Below are 19,332 nucleotides of genomic sequence, written 5' to 3' on the forward strand. Positions count from 1 at the left end.
GTAAGTCAGATGTTTGAAAGTAGGGGACCACCTGTATATACTATACGGCCTGCCCTATATACTCTGCAGAAATGTGGGCCTTAGGCGTTGGTGGTACCAGAATACTGTAAGCCCTCACAGTTACTCTTGGTGGGCGCTGCAACGGGCCCTGCTGTGAAATATTATATCACGAATTGTAATTACATGCCCCTGTTGAACAGGGCAACATTGGGCCTTTGGTGGTGGTGCTGGTGCCACAACACTGTAAGACCTCACAAATACTCTAGTTAAATGCAGGAACGAGCCCTGCTGCAATATATTACAGCAAAAATTGTAATTACACGCCCCTGTAAAACAGGGGCAGAAAAATTGGGCTTTAGGCAGTGGTGCTGGTGCCACAACACTGCAACCCCTCACAGATACTCTAGCTGAGTGCAGGAACGAGCCCTGCTGCAAAATATTACAGCAAAAATTTTAATTACACGCCCCTGTTAAACAGGGCCAGAAAAATTGGGCTTTAGGCACTGGTGCTGGTGCCACAACAGTGCAACCCCTCACAGATACTCTAGCTGAGCGCAGGGACGAGCCCTGCTGCGAAATATTACAGCAAAAATTGTAATTACACGCCCCTATTAAACAGGGGCAGAAAAAAAATTCTTAGACGCTATCAACATGAACATTGAGGAGGAATAGGATAGTCACTCAGCATAACAGGATAGTCACTCAGCATCAGCATAGGCAATCTTCAAGGGATCTCACGTTTATTAAAAAAAATTATCAGTTACATCAGCATCAGGTCCTTTGTAGCTGGTGATCCAAGACTGATTAATTTTTATGAAGGTGAGCCGATCAACCGAGTCTGTGGACAGGCGCACTCTGTGATCATCTTGGAGGTGTGTTTGGGGTCGTTATAATGTTGGAATACTGCCCAGCGGCCCAGTCTCCAAAGAGAGGTGATCATGCTCTGCTTCAGCATGTCAGGCCCCGTACACACGACCGGATCTGTCCGTTGGGATTTATCCGCGGATCAGTTCCAGCAGACAAATTCGGTCGTGTGTACGGCCTAGCGGACATTTTTCGGCGGACATTTCTCCAGCCGACGGTTTTCAAGTGGATAAAAATTTCTTAGCATGCTAAGAAATCTATCCGCTGGAAACCTGTCCGTCGGACTGATCCGGTCGTCTGTACAGACTCACCGGATAAGTCCAAGCGATCCCCATCCCTCGCATGCGTCGAAGTGATTCGACGCATGCGTGGAAGTATTTACCTTCCAGGGTCGCGCACGTTGCCGCGTCATCGTCGCGGCGACGTCACCGCGTATGTTTTCTGCAGGGATTTTGATCTGATGGTGTGTACAGCCCATCAGATCAAAATCGGGAGCAGAAATGTCCGCTGGAAACGGTCCGGCAGACCGTTTCCAACGGATATCCTCTCGTGTGTACAGGGCCTCACAGTACATGTTAGCATTCATGGTTCCCTCAATAAACAGTAGCTTCCCAGTGCAAGCAGCACTCATGCAGCCCCAGACAATGACATAAAACACCAAGCTAGACTGTAGGCAAGACACACTTGTCTTTGTACTCCTCACCTGGTTGCCGCCACACACGCTTGACACCATCTGAACCAAATGAGTTTATCTTGGTCTCATCATATGGGTTGCTTGAACCATAGGACATGGTTCAAGCAACCCATATCCTTAGTCTACTTGTCTTCAGCAAACTGTTTGTGGGCTATTTTGTGCATCATCCCTTCTGGGATGACAGCCATGCAGACCAATTTGATTCAGTATGCAGCGTATGGTCTGAGCACTGACAGGCTGCCCCCCCCCCCCATCCCTTCAACCTCTGCAGAAATGCTGGCAGAACTCATATGCCTTTTCCCCAAAGACAACCTCTGGAAATGAAGCATGTGCACTCAACTTCTTTGGGAGACCATGGCGAGGCCTGTTCTGAGTGGAATCTGTCCTGTTAAACCGCTGTATGGTGCTGGCCACTGTGCTGCAGCTCAGTTTCAGGGTCTTGGCAATCTTCTTATAGCCTAGGCCATCTTTATGTAGAGCAACAATTATTTTTAGATCCTCAGAAAGTTCTTTGCCATGAGGTCCCATGTTGAACTTCAAATGACCAGTATGAGAGAGTAAGAGTGAGAACACCAAATTTAACACACCTGAGACCTTGTAACACCAACGAGTCACATGACACCAGGGAGGGAAAATGGTTAATTGAGCTAAATTTGGACATGTTCACTTAGGGGTGTACTTACTTTTGTTGCTGGCGGTTTAGACAGTTATGGCTGTGTGTTGAGTTATTTTGAGGGGGAAACAAATTACAAGTTAGAAGCTAACAGTGAAGATATATACCGCCCATATCACCAAAGGCTTGTATCGATCACCCTGAGAAGTTCAGGGTGATCGATACAAGCCTTTGGTGACTTGGGCGGTATATACCTTCCCTAGTCAATTATATTTAGTAAGCCCCCTTTTCTACTATTGGTGGTGGCACTTCTGTCAAGCTGTTGTTCCATCTTCAAGATCTCCTTATGGTGAAGCCATCTTTATCCACATTTATTTGGACTCTAGTCACTTCATGCACTTTCCTGTGATGAAGTCACCCCTAGTTCCATTCGTTTGGATTCCAGTCACTTTATGCATTTTCTCAATTCATTGTTATTATTTGCAAGCCTTTACTATATGTTGTCACACCAATATGTTTAGTAAGGTCACGTGGTGACACTTTAAGATTTAGTCATGTTTTCATTTATGTAGATTTGGTTTGTTATCTTTAGATGTGGGTTCTTTCCATATCTTTACACAGGTATTAGCGCTACATTTTTCGAACTCGCACGGCTTCACTCCCGCAGCCCAGTGTGAACCTGGGCTGAAAGGTAGAAGGATAAAAATGAGCACAATCCTTTTTACTTCTGCCTGCCCATACATCTGCAGCTTTCAATCAGGTCTGCCTGAATAACTGGCAGGCGTTCCTGATCAGAAAGCCCATGTGAAAGGGCCCTTAAAGTGTATGATATATACATTTTTTGAACAACAAAACCTGATGCAAATCAGCCTGCCTCACATTCAGCAAAGTATATGCAAGAGTGATTTTATGTATATTTGACAGTGTTATCTTTCTTTGTGAACCCTGTGCTTGCAATCATGGACATCAAAGACAATTTTGCAAAGGTAAAAATAAACACACAAAAGTGTTCAGGGGAAGTTTTATAATTTTTCAGTGCAACTATATAGACCAACAGAGGGAAGAATTTATGAATCATGCTGCAACACATCTCATGATCTCACTGCTCCTGTTTAGCATCTCCTTGCTGTGCTATAGGATTAATACATTTCTCCCATTATAGAAGATATATTTATATCCAAAGGTAAAAGACAGCTAACTGTCATCTTGTTTAGGCTCTTCTTCGTTCTCTGTAAATAAAAGAACAAAATTATTTCAATACATTTCTTTAATTTGTGATTAAAATGCTATTTGAGAGTGTATTGTTTTTGGTCTGGCAAACATGAAATTGTGCATATGGATATTTTGTATTTACAACTTACAACCAGCAAATGGTAAGTGCAAAGATTCCCCACCCACTTTTACAATGGGAGATCAGAGGGGCACAGAAGGTGCTCTTTGGTAACGTGCATTACACCCAAAATACAGGTGTAACATGTTACTAAAGTTAACGTATCCTTTAACCACTTCAGCCCCGGAACATTTGGCTGGAAAAAGACCAGAGGACTTTTTGCGATTCGGCACTGCGTCGCTTCAACTGACAATTGTGCGGTTGTGTGATGTGGCTCCCAAACAAAATTCACGTCCTTTTTTCACCACAAATAGAGCTTTCTTTTGGTGGTATTTTATCACCTCTGCAGTTTTTCTTTTTTGCGCTATAAACAAAAATATAGCGACAATTTTTAAAAAAATCAATATTTTTTTCTTTTTGCTATAATAAATATCCCCAAAAAATATATATATAAAAAAAATGTTTTCCTTCCTTAGTTTAGGCAGATACGTATTCTTCTACATATTTTTGGTAAAAAAAATCACAATAAGCATTTATTGATTGGTTTGTGCAAAAGTTATAGCGTCTACAAAATAGGGGATAGTTTTATGCCATTTTTATTAATATTTTATTTTTACTAGTAATGGCGGCAATCAGCAATTTTTATCATGGCTGCGACATTATGGCGGACTCATCGGACACTTTGGTGCTATTTTGGGACCATTCACATTTATACAGCGATCAGTGGTATAAAAATGCACTGATTACTGTGTAAATGTGACTGGCTGTGAAGGGGTTAACCTGTAGGAGGCACTGAATTGGTTAAGTGTGCCCTAGGGATGTGTTCTAACTGTGTGGGGTGGGGCTATGTGTGACATGACACTGATCACAGGGAGCTGTGATCAGTGTCCTGTCACTAGGCACAACGGGAAAATACTTACATTAGCATTTCCCCATTCTTTCTCTCCGTGAGACGATCACGGGACTCCCGGCGGACATGCTGTCAGACTCACAGAGCTTGCGGGGGCGTGTGCGTGCACCGTCGGAGGCACATACGCGCCCGCTACCCCGGGCCTTAAAGGCGACGTAAATATACGTCGATCTGCCCAGCCGTGCCATTCTGCCGACGTATATAGTCGTGCAGTGGTTGGCAAGGGATTAAGGACAGAACATGTAGCGGGAAGTTGGTCACAAGAAACAGGTTTGAAGGCAGATGTAATAAATGGATCTTTTCAATTTACGAGGGAAAAAAAGACAGGTGCAAAAAAAAAATAGAAAAACCTAATGAACCAATCTCCAGGACCAAATGGCTTACACGTGAGAAGTCTCAAAGAGCTTAACCAAGTTATAGTTCCTAATTTTTAAGGACATTTTACTGACTGGAATGGTACCAACCAATTGGTGAAAAGCAAATGTGGAACCAATATTCAAAAAAGGATCAAAATGTAAACCACGTAACTACAGACCAGCCAGCCTAACATCGAAATTATGTAAGTTATGGGAAGAAAAATTAAGGGACTATATTTAAGAATTTGAGAAAATGGTACCATAAGAAACAACCAGCATTGATTTATGAAGGGCTGCTCTTATCAGACTGACCAATTAACATTTTGTGAGGAACTGAGCAGTAATTTAAAAGAAGTCTAGTGGACAGTTTATCTGGATTTTGCTAAAGCATTCAAAAAGGTTACCTAAGAATGCTTAATTTGCAAGTTAAGGTCCATCGACATTAAGGAATTAGTACATAGAAAACTAGTTACAAGAAAGCGTTCAGAAGATAGTGATGAACGACTAATTTTCCAAATGGTCTAAGGTTGAGAGCAGAGTGCCCCAGCATAAAAGCCGAGTACACATGGGCCAATTGTCAGGAGACATTATCTGGTGCAAAAAAATAAATTATATAGAGGTTTGAACGAAGGGCTCAATCTCAGTGTTTGCTGATGATAGCAAACTATGTAGGGCAAAACCGTCACAAAGGGATTTGAAATCTTTACAAGAAGACCAGACAAATGAGTTTCAAAAATGAAAAATTTATGAATAAAGTTAGGGATCTAAAAATATGCATGCAAGCTATTTCAATAGGAGATGCTTCTCTGGGCGAATTGGGGATGAAAAAAGATCACAGACTCTGCAATAGCACACAAAGCCAGTCTACACTAGCAGACTATTTTAGTGCATTCAAAATTGGAAGTTTGACTTAACTTTAAATTTCTTATATTGGAGTACAGTACAGGGCTTGTATTCATAAAACATGAGTTACATGCAGATTACCTTCAGGTGATTGGACATTGGCAAAAAAATAGCTAGGGCCATCCCTAAAGTGTACTCATATAACCCCACCCACTCCATGAGGAGCAAGCAATAAGGAGTAATCATGACAGAGGGGAGGGACCTGTCTTCTGTACAGTACTCCAAGATAAGAAATCTACAGAAATTCCTATTATTTTTATCGTGCAGTACAAGACTACAGGACACAGGACTTTACAGACCATGGGATGTAATTAAAAGCAATAACATGAGAAGTGTGCAACAACATAGCAAACAGAACTGTCGCCCACCTGACATGTCCTTAGCAACCAATCATGTCAGAAGTTGGTAGGACGCAAAGTATATCCGAATGTACAGGGTTGGGACAGGTTTTTTTCCTTTTGCTGTGCCCCCCCCCCAATTAACCACTTAAGGACCGGAAGGTTTTACCCATTCCTGACCAGGTAATTGTTTGCGATACAGCACTGCATTACTTTAACTAACAATTGCGTGGTCGTGTAACGCTGTACCCAAATAAAATTGATGTCCTTTTTTTCCCACAAATAGAGCTTTCTTTTGGTGGTATTTGATCATCTCTGCATTTTTTTTTTTTTTGCACCATAAACAAAAACAGAGCGACAATAAAAAAAAAAAATTAAAAAAAAAAAATTTTTTTTACTTTCTGCAATAAAACATATCCAATAAATAAAAAAAAATGTAATCTGATTTCTTCATCAATTTAGGCCAATATGTATTCTGCTACATATTTTTGTTAAAAAAATCCCAATAAGCGTATATTGATTGGTTTGCGCAAAAGTTACAGGGCCAGATTCTTAAACGAGATACGACGGCGTATCTCCAGATACGCCGTCGTATCTCTGAGTTGCGCGGTCGTATCTATGCGCCTGATTCTTAGAATCAGTTACGCATAGATTTCCCGTAGATCCGACTGGCGTAACTGTGTTACACCGTCGTATCGTAACTGCATATTTACGCTGGCCGCTAGGTGGCGCTTCCGTCAAATTCCGCGTCGAGTATTCAAATTAGCTAGATACGCGAATTCACGAACGTACGCCCAGCCGACGCAGTAAAGTTACGCCGTTTACCTTAGGTTTTCCCGGCGTATAGTTACCCCTGCTATATGGTGGCGTAAGTGCGGCGCAATGTTAAGTATGGCCGTCGTTCCCGCATCGAAATTTGATAAAGTTAGGTCGTTTGCGTAAGTCGTCCGTGAATGGGGCTGGACGTCATTTACGTTCACGTCGAAACCAATGACATCCTTGCGGCGTACTTTGGAGCAATGCACACTGGGAAATTCCACGGACGGCGCATGCGCCGTTCGGGAAAAACGTCAATCACGTCAGGTCACAGAAGATTTACATAAAACACGCCCCCCTGATCCAAATTTGAATTAGGCGGGCTTACGCCGGCCGATTTACGCTACACCGCCGCAACTTACAGAGCAAGTGCTTTGAGAATACAGCACTTGCCCGTCTAAGTTGCGGAGGCGTAACGTAAATCAGATACGTTACGCCCGCACAAAGTCACGCGATCGTACAAAAATCGGGCCCACAGTGTCTACAAACTATGGGATATTTTTAAAGAATTTTGTATTTATTTTTTTACTAGTAATGGCGGCGATCAGCGATTTTTAGTGGGTCTGATGGGCGGGGGTTATAAGTAAGTGCCACTGCCTATCAGTAGTCTTTAAGAAATGAACACAGTATAATTTGTCCTTTCAATGTTACCTGGGAGGGCTGTGCTTTCATTGCTCTCTTCACTTTGTTCGATATCTTCAGCAGTATTTTTGGTGGGTGTTTCAAAACTGGTCCCTGTGGAACAAAAATGAAATGGATTTAAATTTTGATTGGTATAATGAAAACTGTATCTGTAAACCTGCAACCTAAGTCCTCATTCACACTTCGGGCCGTTCGGGTCCGTCTGTCACGGATCTGAACAGCCGCTCCATGCATCGCTATGGAGCGTCGGATGTCAGCAGAGACATGTCCGCTGACATCCGACCCGATCCGCTAAAAACAGACGTATGGGGTACCACTTCCTCATCCGTCCATGCGGATCGGATTGGGTAAGATCTGATGAAAACGGACATGCTATCCTGTTTATAATATTCCCTCAAAGTGAGCTAAAGCTCTGGAACATTTACCCTCCTTCCTGACCAGGCCTTTTTTTTGGCACTGCATTATTTTAACTGACAATTGCCTGATCATGCAACCCTGTACACAAACAAAATGTATGTAATTTTTCCCCACAAATAGAGATTACTTTTGGTTTTCATTTTTTGTGCTATAAACTAAAAAAAAAGACCGAAAATGTTTACTTTCTGCCATAAAACACATCCAATGAAAAAAAAAATCTTCATAAATTTAGACCAATAGGTATTCTACTACATATTTATGGTTAAAAATACCAATAAGTGTATATTGATTGGCTTGCATGAAAGTTATAGCATCTACAAACAAGGATAAAGACTATATACTTGATTTTTTTTTTTTATACTAGTAATGGCGGCGATTAGAAACTTATAGTGGGACTGCGATAGTATGGTGGACAATCTGACACTTTGTGGGAACCAGTGACACTAATACAGTAATCAGTGATAAAAATATGCACTGTCACTGTACTAATGACACTGGCTGGGAAGGGGTCAACATCAGGGGCGATCAAAGAGTAAAATGTGTGCCTAACCAGTAGACATGCGCAGAATGGGAAATTTGTTTAGTTTCAGATAGATTCGTTATGTTACTAATTTTGTTTCATTATGGAATTAGTTTAGTTTGGTTTCTGAATTTGTTTAGTTTTTGTTAAATTTTGTTTAGTTTTCGTTAAAATTTGTTTCATTTATAAATTTTCTAACAAATTCCAACTTTTCAGAAGGATTCGAATTCGGATAGGTCGAAAAATGATCGACGAATTCGAACTCTGTTCTGAAAAGTTGGAATTCATCAGTAAACAAAACGAATTTTAACAGATTTGAATGAAATTTGTTGTTTTTTTGTATCTGAATTTTAATTTGCCGGCAATTCTGTTTACATTCAGCTGTCAGTGGGGAAGCCCTCTGACAGCTGATGAGTCACCGGTTATTAAGGATGCGGCGGGCAGCTTCCCGACCCACTCCTTAACAACCAGCTATTCTTTGCGCAGGATTAGAATCGGTTGATCATCTCTTGACTGATCCAAATTTAATTACAATAGAAAAAAGAAAACATATCAAATGTTTAAACCAAGAAGATGTACCACCATAGGAAAAAAAATGGCATTTTAAAATTGATTACAGCAACACATCTCACAAAAGTTGGGACTGGGCAACAAAAAGCTTGCAAAATACAACCTCAAATCTATATTTACGACGGTGTAGCACCTCCTTGTCTTTTAACAACACTCTATAAATGTCTGGGAACTGAGGAGACCAGTTGCTGGAGTTTTGCCAGAGGAATGTTGTCCCATTCTCGCCTGAGCATACGTATGTCTCTAAAACCATATATTTTTCATCATTAATTGTGCCCATCCCGATGTGTTTCATATGTACTAATGCACCCCCAGACCATCAGAGATGCAGGATTTCGAACTGAGTGCAGATACAAGCCTCTCCTCTTTAGTCTGGAGGACACGGCACCCATGGTTGCCAAAAAGAATGTCAAATTTTGATTTACCTGACCACAAAACAGGTTTCCACTTTGCAACAGACATCAGCATTTCTGAATCGCGTTCAGATATGGCTTTGTGTTTGCACGATAGACTTTTAACTTTCATTTTTGCATGGCACAGTGAACTGTGTTCACAGACAGTGATTTTTGAAAGTATTCCTGCGTCCATGCAGTGATGTCCGTCACAGAATCATGCCTGCTTTGAATGCAGTGCCTTCTGAGAGCCTGAAGATCATAGGCATTTTGGCCTTGTCCCTCGTGCACAAAGATTTCTCCAGATTTTCTAAATGATTATATATTTAAAGTCTTTGCAATTTTTACATTAAGGAATATTATTCTGAAATTGTGCCACAATGTGTAGATACAGCTTTTCACAGAGTGATGAACCTCTGCCCATCTTTACTTTTGAGACACTCTAGGGGGTGCAGAATCTGGTGCAGCTGTGCATGGAAACCAATAAGCTTCCAGGTTTTATTGCCAAAGCTTAATTTAAACAAGCTGAATTTAGAAGCTGATTGGCTACCATGCACAGTGCTCCAGTTTTAGTAAATCTCCCCCTCTGTCAGGGCTGGTCTCAGCTTAGCCCTCCCTACTCAGAGCTTAGGCTGCTCAGCTCTCGGTTAATTGCCAGAACTCATCATTCCTCAGTGACTCACCTGATGATCATATCTGCTCATTAACAAGCCCTGCTGGCTATTTAAGCTGTGTGGATTAGATCTCCTGTGCCTTTGCCTTGGTCAACACATCTATCAATATTAAATTGGGGTGTGGGGGTAGTGGCGCTGTCTGTTCAGTAGCCACTGGCTAAAGAAAAAAAAAAAAAAGACACACGGCAATATATATGCAGTAATGCACACTAGTTCCACCAGAAATGGCGTCCACCAGCCTGGAATTATGATATAATGCTAGGCACAGCTGAGTATATCTAAACCAAAATATGAAGCAGCATCTAAACCAAAGTAATGTAACTATATAGTGAGTCACTAGAGTGGAAAACTATTGCTAGTTAGACCAAACATACTATGTGGATAAAAATAGGCGCATATGTGTGAAATAGATACAAATAAAAATAAATTGAACTAGAACTCCGCTAGCAAAATATAAATATATGTGAACCTAAAGTGAGATAAAGTCCTGTGATGCCCATAGCATAATAGTTGAATATAAATATAGTATGCGCACAATTGTGCAAAAAACATCAGCATATATCACCAAAAAGTATTGAATCCTGTGATAACCAGAGTTGGATATATGTACCCAACTGTGTTGGATAATGAAAAGTGTAACACAAACACCAAAAAGTGAAACCAAAAAGTCATAAGGTCAATCCAAAAATATGTGTAAAAAATGTCACAAAAATCAGCAGTAAAGTGATGAATCCTCAAACAGTTAATTGAAATTCAAATTCAACTTGAGTGCAGTAATCAGCTTGAACCAGTGCTTCTTGCTGTGCTGGGTGATCACACTATGCAGTTTGTGTAAGCGCGGTTGTCCTGGTGCTCCCCCACTTGGGTCCCCACTCACCAGAAGCCCTCACCCCTGCAGGGGTAGGGTGCAAAACACGCTGCGATGTCTCTCGATCCCAATCCTTCCTTCCCTGAGCTCTCTGGGAATGACTTCCACCAGGTGGCAAAGATCTTCCTAATCGTCCAGACTCCTCCAGAAAAAAAGACAGGCTCCCATAGCGTGATATGTAAAAACCAGGGTAAGGCTGGGTTCACACTACGGTTTTCCCGTCCGTCAGCCGCATACGATTTCAGTATTGAAAACGTACGGGCCCGGACGGGAAAACGTATAGATAGACAATGCATTGCAAATCGTATGCACTCAGATGCATCCGGGTGCGTACGATTTGCTGGCAAAACGTTTTTTAAACGTACGCAAAACCGTGTTCAACCACGGTTTTGCGGTCGTTTTTAAAACAGTATGGCAAACGCATACGTTTTCCTTTAACATTAATGTCAATGGAAAACGCACATATGTGCGGTTCCATACGTTCCCGTCCGTTTCAGCCGCATACGGTTTTTCATATAAATCGTATGCGGCTGACGGACGGGAAAACCGTAGTGTGAACACAGCCTAAGCTTTATTGCACTGCCAATAAGAGCTTGGCGTGCTAAATAAAATATGAGTGTGTACAAACAGTGTATAGTATTGCCCATAAACTAATCAGGACAAGGATAATTAAAAATAGAATTGAATAAAAAATAAAAAAGTTGAAAAAATAGTAAATAAAAGATGAGCTGTCTGCGATAATCGCAGATGTGCAGACACAGCACTATCAGTCCGGTATGTATGTGGTAGCAGCTGCCGGACGCCGTGCGTTCCACTGAGCTAGTTAGCTGTTCCACCCGGAAGTGCGTGTAACCGCTTCACACGCGTTTCGTAAGGTAACTTCTTCTGAAGCGGGTACACACATACCTAAGCTTAGGAGATAAATAGAGGACGTCATATGAGTTAGCCCTCCCACATAAAGGCGACAGCCAATCAGATTTTTAGAACCAATTTTCCACCGAATGCAGGCTAATTTAGCAGGCACCCCTGGAGATCCCAAGTGAACATAATGACGTCCTGAACCATCACAGCTTAGCAGGGTTTAAAAAGCCTAATAACATATCATATCTAAAAACAACCATAAAAATGGACATATATCAGTGCCAGAATTTTTCAGGGCTACGTACATGAAAAGCACCTGTATTTAGGCTATGAAGGTAAATGTCATATAATGTTAGAAAAAAGATATTCCCACCACATTAAAGAGCCCTCTGTCATAAATGAAATAATTCAATAAAGTAAAAATGAAAATGAATAAAAAGGTGGGATTTGTAGAACATTTGGCTAAACCCGCTAGGTGGTTAATATAATGTTTGCAGGCATGCCTGCTTGCTATAAATGCCTTAATATAAATATGACATCCATTAAATATAGGTATGGAGATGGGTATACTTAAGTTTACAGAAGAGTAAAGTACAGTATTAGTATATTATCAAGTGTATGGTAGTCACAGGGTTTGTGTAAAGGGACAGAACCCACCAAAGTTAGGTGGGAGATTCCGAGAGATAATAGAAGCCAAAAGTAAAAATAATCTAGGTTCAGCTTCTGGATAACAATAATGTATTCAGCAAGATGGTATAAAAATCTTAGCCCCACACAATGTGTTGTTATTGTACTATATTCCCCTCCCTGCCTTATGGGGCCATTGTGGTTTCCCCTTGTGGATAGGAGAACATCCACCTTAATATTACAGGGACTTATTTAATCCACTCTATAGATTACTAACCAATACCTATCGGCAACGGGCTGGTCCTGTTAATTGGATACTAGGTATCACTCTCATCAAATGGTAGAAAATGTTGTTTTTATATACCTCTCTTTGAATCTACCTTTAGTGAGCTATGCACCTTTGCAATCTCAGAGCATGATTATTAATCGGGTACTTTCTTTATGTATCCCTTCCCTGGAGGTTTAACGTAGGATGAAATTGAGGTTACAATGTTCGGTCCTCTAGACTGCACCAATGGTGTGACATTTTTTAACATCACATTGTGTGAGGCTAAGATTTTTATACCATCTTGCTGAATACATTATTGTTATCCAGAAGCTGAACCTAGATTATTTTTACTTTTGGCTTCTATTATCTCTCGGAATCTCCCACCTAACTTTGGTGGGTTCTGTCCCTTTACACAAACCCTGTGACTACCATACACTTGATAATATACTAATACTGTACTTTACTCTTCTGTAAACTTAAGTATACCCATCTCCATACCTATATTTAATGGATGTCATATTTATATTAAGGCATTTATAGCAAGCAGGCATGCCTGCAAACATTATATTAACCACCTAGCGGGTTTAGCCAAATGTTCTACAAATCCCACCTTTTTATTCATTTTCATTTTTACTTTATTGAATTATTTCATTTATGACAGAGGGCTCTTTAATGTGGTGGGAATATCTTTTTTCTAACATTATATGACATTTACCTTCATAGCCTAAATACAGGTGCTTTTCATGTACGTAGCCCTGAAAAATTCTGGCACTGATATATGTCCATTTTTATGGTTGTTTTTAGATATGATGGGTTATTAGGCTTTTTAAACCCTGCTAAGCTGTGATGGTTCAGGACGTCATTATGTTCACTTGGGATCTCCAGGGGTGCCTGCTAAATTAGCCTGCATTCGGTGGAAAATTGGTTCTAAAAATCTGATTGGCTGTCGCCTTTATGTGGGAGGGCTAACTCATTTGACGTCCTTTATTTATCTCCTAAGCTTAGGTATGCGTGTACCCGCTTCAGAAGAAGTTACCTTACGAAACGCGCGTAAAGCGGTTACACGCACTTCGGGGTGGAACAGCTAACTAGCTCAGTGGAACGCACGGCGTCCGGCAGCTGCTACCACATACATACCGGACTGATAGTGCCGTGTCTGCACATCTGCGATTATCGCAGACAGCTCATCTTTTATTTACTATTTTTTCAACTTTTTTTTTTTTTATTCAATTCTATTTTTAATTATCCTTGTCCTGATTAGTTTATGGGCAATACTATACACTGTTTGTACACGCTCATATTTTATTTAGCACGCCAAGCTCTTATTGGCAGTGCAATAAAGCTTACCCTGGTTTTTACATATCACGCTATGGGAGCCTGTCTTTTTTTCTGGAGGAGTCTGGACGATTAGGAAGATCTTTGCCACCTGGTGGAAGTCATTCCCAGAGAGCTCAGGGAAGGAAGGATTGGGATCGAGAGACATCGCAGCGTGTTTTGCACCCTACCCCTGCAGGGGTGAGGGCTTCTGGTGAGTGGGGACCCAAGTGGGGGAGCACCGGGACCACCGCGCTTACACAAACTGCATAGTGTGATCACCCAGCACAGCAAGAAGCACTGGTTCAAGCTGATTACTGCACTCAAGTTGAATTTTAATTTTAATTAACTGTTTGAGGATTCATCACTTTACTGCTGATTTTTGTGACATTTTTTACACATATTTTTGGATTGACCTTATGACTTTTTGGTTTCACTTTTTGGTGTTTGTGTTACACTTTTCATTATCCAACACAGTTGGGTACATATATCCAACTCTGGTTATCACAGGATTCAATACTTTTTGGTGATATATGCTGATGTTTTTTGCACAATTGTGCGCATACTATATTTATATTCAACTATTATGCTACGGGCATCACAGGACTTTATCTCACTTTAGGTTCACATATATTTATATTTTGCTAGCGGAGTTCTAGTTCAATTTATTTTTATATGTATCTATTTCACACATATGCGCCTATTTTTATCCACATAGTATGTTTGGTCTAACTAGCAATAGTTTTCCACTCTAGTGACTCACTATATAGTTACATTACTTTGGTTTAGATGCTGCTTCATATTTTGGTTTAGATATACTCAGCTGTGCCTAGCATTATATCATAATTCCAGGCTGGTGGACGCCATTTCTGGAGGAACTAGTGTGCATTACTGCATATATATTGCCGTGTGTCTTTTTTTTTTTTTTTTTTCTTTAGCCAGTGGCTACTGAACAGACAGTGCCACTACCCCCACACCCCAATTTTATTCCTTTTTTATTTGTATCCTCTTGGGGATACAAAAGAGGGGGGGCCGCAGTCTTATAATTTACATTATTTACATTTCCCACCTCTTATCCTAAGCGCGGGTATTCCATTTATTTTTACATCTATCAATATTGTCTTGAATGAATTTCAATAATACATTTAATGACCTTACCTTTGATATTTCCATCCAGATCAATGTCTCCAAATATAAACTTTATCTTTTCTGTGGCATGATTAATGTCGGAGGAGCCATGGACTGTATTCTGCAGAATACTCTTGGCAAACAAGCCCCTCAGAGAATCAGGAGTCGATGTTTGAGCTATAGCGGGGTCTGTAGGGCCCATCAGTGCTCGCCACTCCTGCACTGCATTCTCTTTGCTAAGGATCATCATTAAACAAGGACCTCTGGAATGAGACAGAACATAAAATACTTCACACTTCACATATAATCTTCATTATATGAAACTGAACTGAATTTTAAGAGCGAATTGAATAACACTTAGGCTGCATTCACACTGTAACGCGGCGTACGTGGCGTATTTTGTAAACTTTTTTACTTTTTTTTTTACAAATCTTTTTACATTGATGTCTATGCCGAACGCCGAAAGTCGCCTGAAAAAAAGGGTCCGGGACTTGTTTTCAGGCGGCAGGCGTACGGCATTTCGGCGTGAGATATGAACCATCTCATAGACATCAATGGAAATTCGCCCCTCCAGCGGCACGAGCGTCGCGCTTCAGGCGTATATACGCCTAGGTGTGAATGCAGCCTTAAAGCGTTTGTTATTATACGCAGTCAGTTAATGTCGGACAAACCTTACCTGCACATGTAATTGACAAGTTGTTCAAAAAAGGGCTTCCCCTTGTGTTCTTTGTAAAACTCCTCAGCCATCTCTTGGCTTAGATTAGTCTCTTTTATTTGAGAAATTGTAAATCCGGCAACTTGTATTCTCTCCATGATTTCATCTGTAAAAAATGTATCTTATGTAAATTACACATGATGTATACAAACAACAGGTCACAAACATCTGTGTTGTCTATGTGATGGACAGTTCAATCTCTTTTTTATTCTGCCCAAAAGGTCATCCACTTTATTGGTGTTATTAAATCTTGAGGCGGTCTCTGTTTGTGGATGATATTCTGTTTCTTACCTCTCCACACGCCTCCCTACCAATCTTACTTTCACTGCCAACCCACTTTGCTAAAATCTCAAGATTACACGTCAATGCAAGTAAATTTTGAGTAATGTCTGTCGCTTTACAGCCTTGCACACTTGCTGCCCTCCTTCTTATTCTTTCAATTGGTCGGCTATATTACACTATTTAGGCATCACCCTAACCCCTTCATATGAATCCTTATTCTAGGCAAACCTCTCACCCTTGTTTAGGCAACTAAATTAATTGCTGAATCCTTGGCGGGTATATATTCCATTAAGGCTGGGTTCACACCACAGCAGAGAGTAGCTCACAGCAGGGGTCTGGTGCGTGCACGTCCTTGTTCATCGTTTCAGGTCCAAGTTCAGCCCAAATTTTAAACCAGAAGACACACAGGACTCCTGTGCAATTCGCACTGCAGCCGCTCCATAGAGAGTCACGTGTTGTGACGTAACGCGTAGGACGTGGCCGGATGTACTACTGAAACCGAAAGTGACACTACAGGTGTCCACAATGATCAGTTTGCACACATTTTTGCCTGTTTTTCTGCTTTTAAATGTAAGAGCCAATTTGGCCATTTAATAAACTGTTATATTTTAACGTTATTACTCTACGGGAAGCCTCTTCTTCTTTTTTAACTTTTAATTCACCATATATCAGGAGATATATTTGGAAACCAACAATACCATCAGAGAGTTCCAGCCGGCTCTGCTATCATTGGAAGCTTGGATACTCATGGAAATCTGAAGTTGGCATTCCCCTGATCCTTGGGAGATCTTAAAGGCTTATGATATTCGTCTGTAAGGTAAGTGCTCTGTGAGCATTTAACATCACAAAGAAACACACTGCTTAGAAGACTTTTGTCACTTTTTACACTACTCAGGAGAATTATATCTTTTTTGGATTTGATAAAAGTGTGGACATTTATTTATTCATTTTAATTTAGTTTGTTATTGAATTTTCATTCAGGAAGTTGCGCTGATCATTATTTATTCATTATTCACATAATGTGGCCTGTGTTAATTTAGTAGAGGAAAATATTTTCATCAACAAAATTAACACTATTTTAGTAGACTAAAATACGACTAAAACTAAAACTCAGATGACTAATATACGACTAAAACTAAAACAGCATTTTAGTCAAAAAACTATGACTAAAACGAAATTGAAAATTACATCAAAATTAACACTGGTTGTATATCACAACAGATAAATCTGTGTCTGTAGTGCATGCTCAAATCTTAACCGGTTCCCAACCAGCCCTGCAGTTATACTGCGGCAGAATGGCTCCCCTGGGCGAGCCATCGTAGCTGTATGTCGGGCCCTTTAAGATGCTGCAGGGGGCGTGCACGTGCCCGGAGGGTGCGATGACCGCCAGGCACCAGCTTTCACTTGTGGCAGAGCGAGAACCAGGATCTGTTTGTGTAAACACACAAATCCCGGTTCTCTCAGGGGAGAGGAGTGAGATTGTGTGTTCATACTAATTATGAACACCGATCTCTCTCCTCCCCTAGTCCGTCCCACCCCACCCCCTACAGTTAGAACACACCTACGGAACACATTGACCCCTTGATCGCCCCCTAGTGTTAACCCCTTCCCTGACAGTGAAATTTATACAGTAACCAGTGCATTTTTATAGCACTGATCGCTGTATAATTGTCAAAGGTCCCTAAAAATTTGTCAAAAGTGTCCAATTTGTCTGCCACAATATTGCAGTCCCGGTAAAAAATGAAGATCACCGCCATTACTAGTAAAAAATAAAATAAAAATAAGAATAATGCCATAAATCTATCCCCTATTTTGTAGACGCTATAACCTTTACGCAAACCAATTAGAATATGCTTATTGCGATTTTTCTCTACCAAAAATATGTAGAAGAATACGTATCGGCCTAAACAGAGGACATTTTTTATTTAATTGGGATATTTATTATGGCAAAAAGTAAAAGATAATGGCCTGGATTCACATACCTGTGCGCATCTTTATACCGACGCCGACGTAACACAGAGAGAGCACAGTATTCACAAAGCACTTGCTCCCAACGTTGCGCCGGCGTAACGTAAATTCCTAGGCGTAAGCCGGCCTAATTCAAAGTAGGTGGAAGTGGGCGTGATACATTTAAATGAACCGTGACCCCATGCAAATGATGGGCGGAACGAACGGCGCATGCACCGTCCCGTAGACGTTTCCCAGTGCGCATGCTCAGAATCACATCGGAACGAACGCCTAAGATACGTCGAATCACTGAACGTAACCTACGCCCAGCCCTATTCACGTAGTACTACGTAAACAACGTAAAATACGACGACTGTTCCGTGGTCCATACCTTTGCATGGGATGCGCCTCCTATATGTGGAATAACTTTACGCCGGACGTACGCCTTACGTAAACAACGTATATTACTGCGACGGGCGCAAGTACGTTCGTGAATCGGCGTATCTCAGTCATTTACATATTTGACGCGTAAATCAATGGGAGTGCCCCTTGCGGCCAGCGTAAATATGCGCCGACAATACGACGGTGTAGGAAACTTATGTCGGTCGGATGAAGCCTAATTTCAGGCGTATCTAGTTCTATGAGTACGGCGCATAGATACGACGGCGCACATTGACACTTACGCGGCATATCACGAGATACGCCGACGTAAGTGCTACGAGAATCCGGGCCATTGTGTTTTTTTCAAAATTGTCACTGTTCTTTTGTTTATAGCTCAAAAAATAAAAACCGCAGAGGTGATCAAATACCACCAAAAGAAAGCTCTATTTGTGGGAGAAAAAAAAAGCGTCAATTTTGTTTGGGTACAGCGTCGCACGATCGAGCAATTGTCAGTTAAAGTGACACAGTGCCGTATAGCAAAAAAATGGCCTGGTCATTGAACAGCCAAATCTTCCGGGGCTGAAGTGGTTAATACCATAAATAATAACATGGTATTCGATTTTTTACTCCAGTAGAATATAATAAATTTGGAAATTCTAGAAAAATGCTTAAATAATGCATTACAATTTAACTAAACCCAGTAGATTTTATTAGACTAAAATGTAGGAGATTTTAGTCGACTAAAATATGACTAAAACTAAAACAATTCAGATTACTAAAACTAAAATGGCATTTTAGTCAAAAGACTATGATTAAAGCTAAACTTAAATTTAAAGTCAAAATTAACATTGCAATGTGAATCAGTGTTTTTTTTTTTTAAATGTGGCTATTGCTCTGTGCAG

At 40.8% G+C, this 19,332-nt stretch overlaps 1 protein-coding gene across 1 annotated transcript in view; it reads right to left on the bottom strand.

Annotated features, from left to right (window-relative positions):
* Positions 1-3,176: 3,176 nt before the first annotated feature.
* NME9 (NME/NM23 family member 9) overlaps positions 3,177-19,332 on the bottom strand; it is a 66,958-nt gene continuing 50,802 nt past the window's right edge. The window contains exons 14-17 of the mRNA XM_040357374.1: positions 15,782-15,926; positions 15,136-15,368; positions 7,476-7,559; positions 3,177-3,400 (exon numbers count right to left, since the gene is read on the bottom strand). Coding sequence (XP_040213308.1) covers positions 3,366-3,400; positions 7,476-7,559; positions 15,136-15,368; positions 15,782-15,926 — 497 coding nt within the window. The 3' untranslated portion in view covers positions 3,177-3,365. The remainder of the gene's footprint in view (positions 3,401-7,475; positions 7,560-15,135; positions 15,369-15,781; positions 15,927-19,332) is intronic.

The sequence above is a fragment of the Rana temporaria genome, chromosome 6 (genome assembly GCF_905171775.1).
Source record: "Rana temporaria chromosome 6, aRanTem1.1, whole genome shotgun sequence".
NCBI lineage: Eukaryota > Metazoa > Chordata > Amphibia > Anura > Ranidae > Rana > Rana temporaria.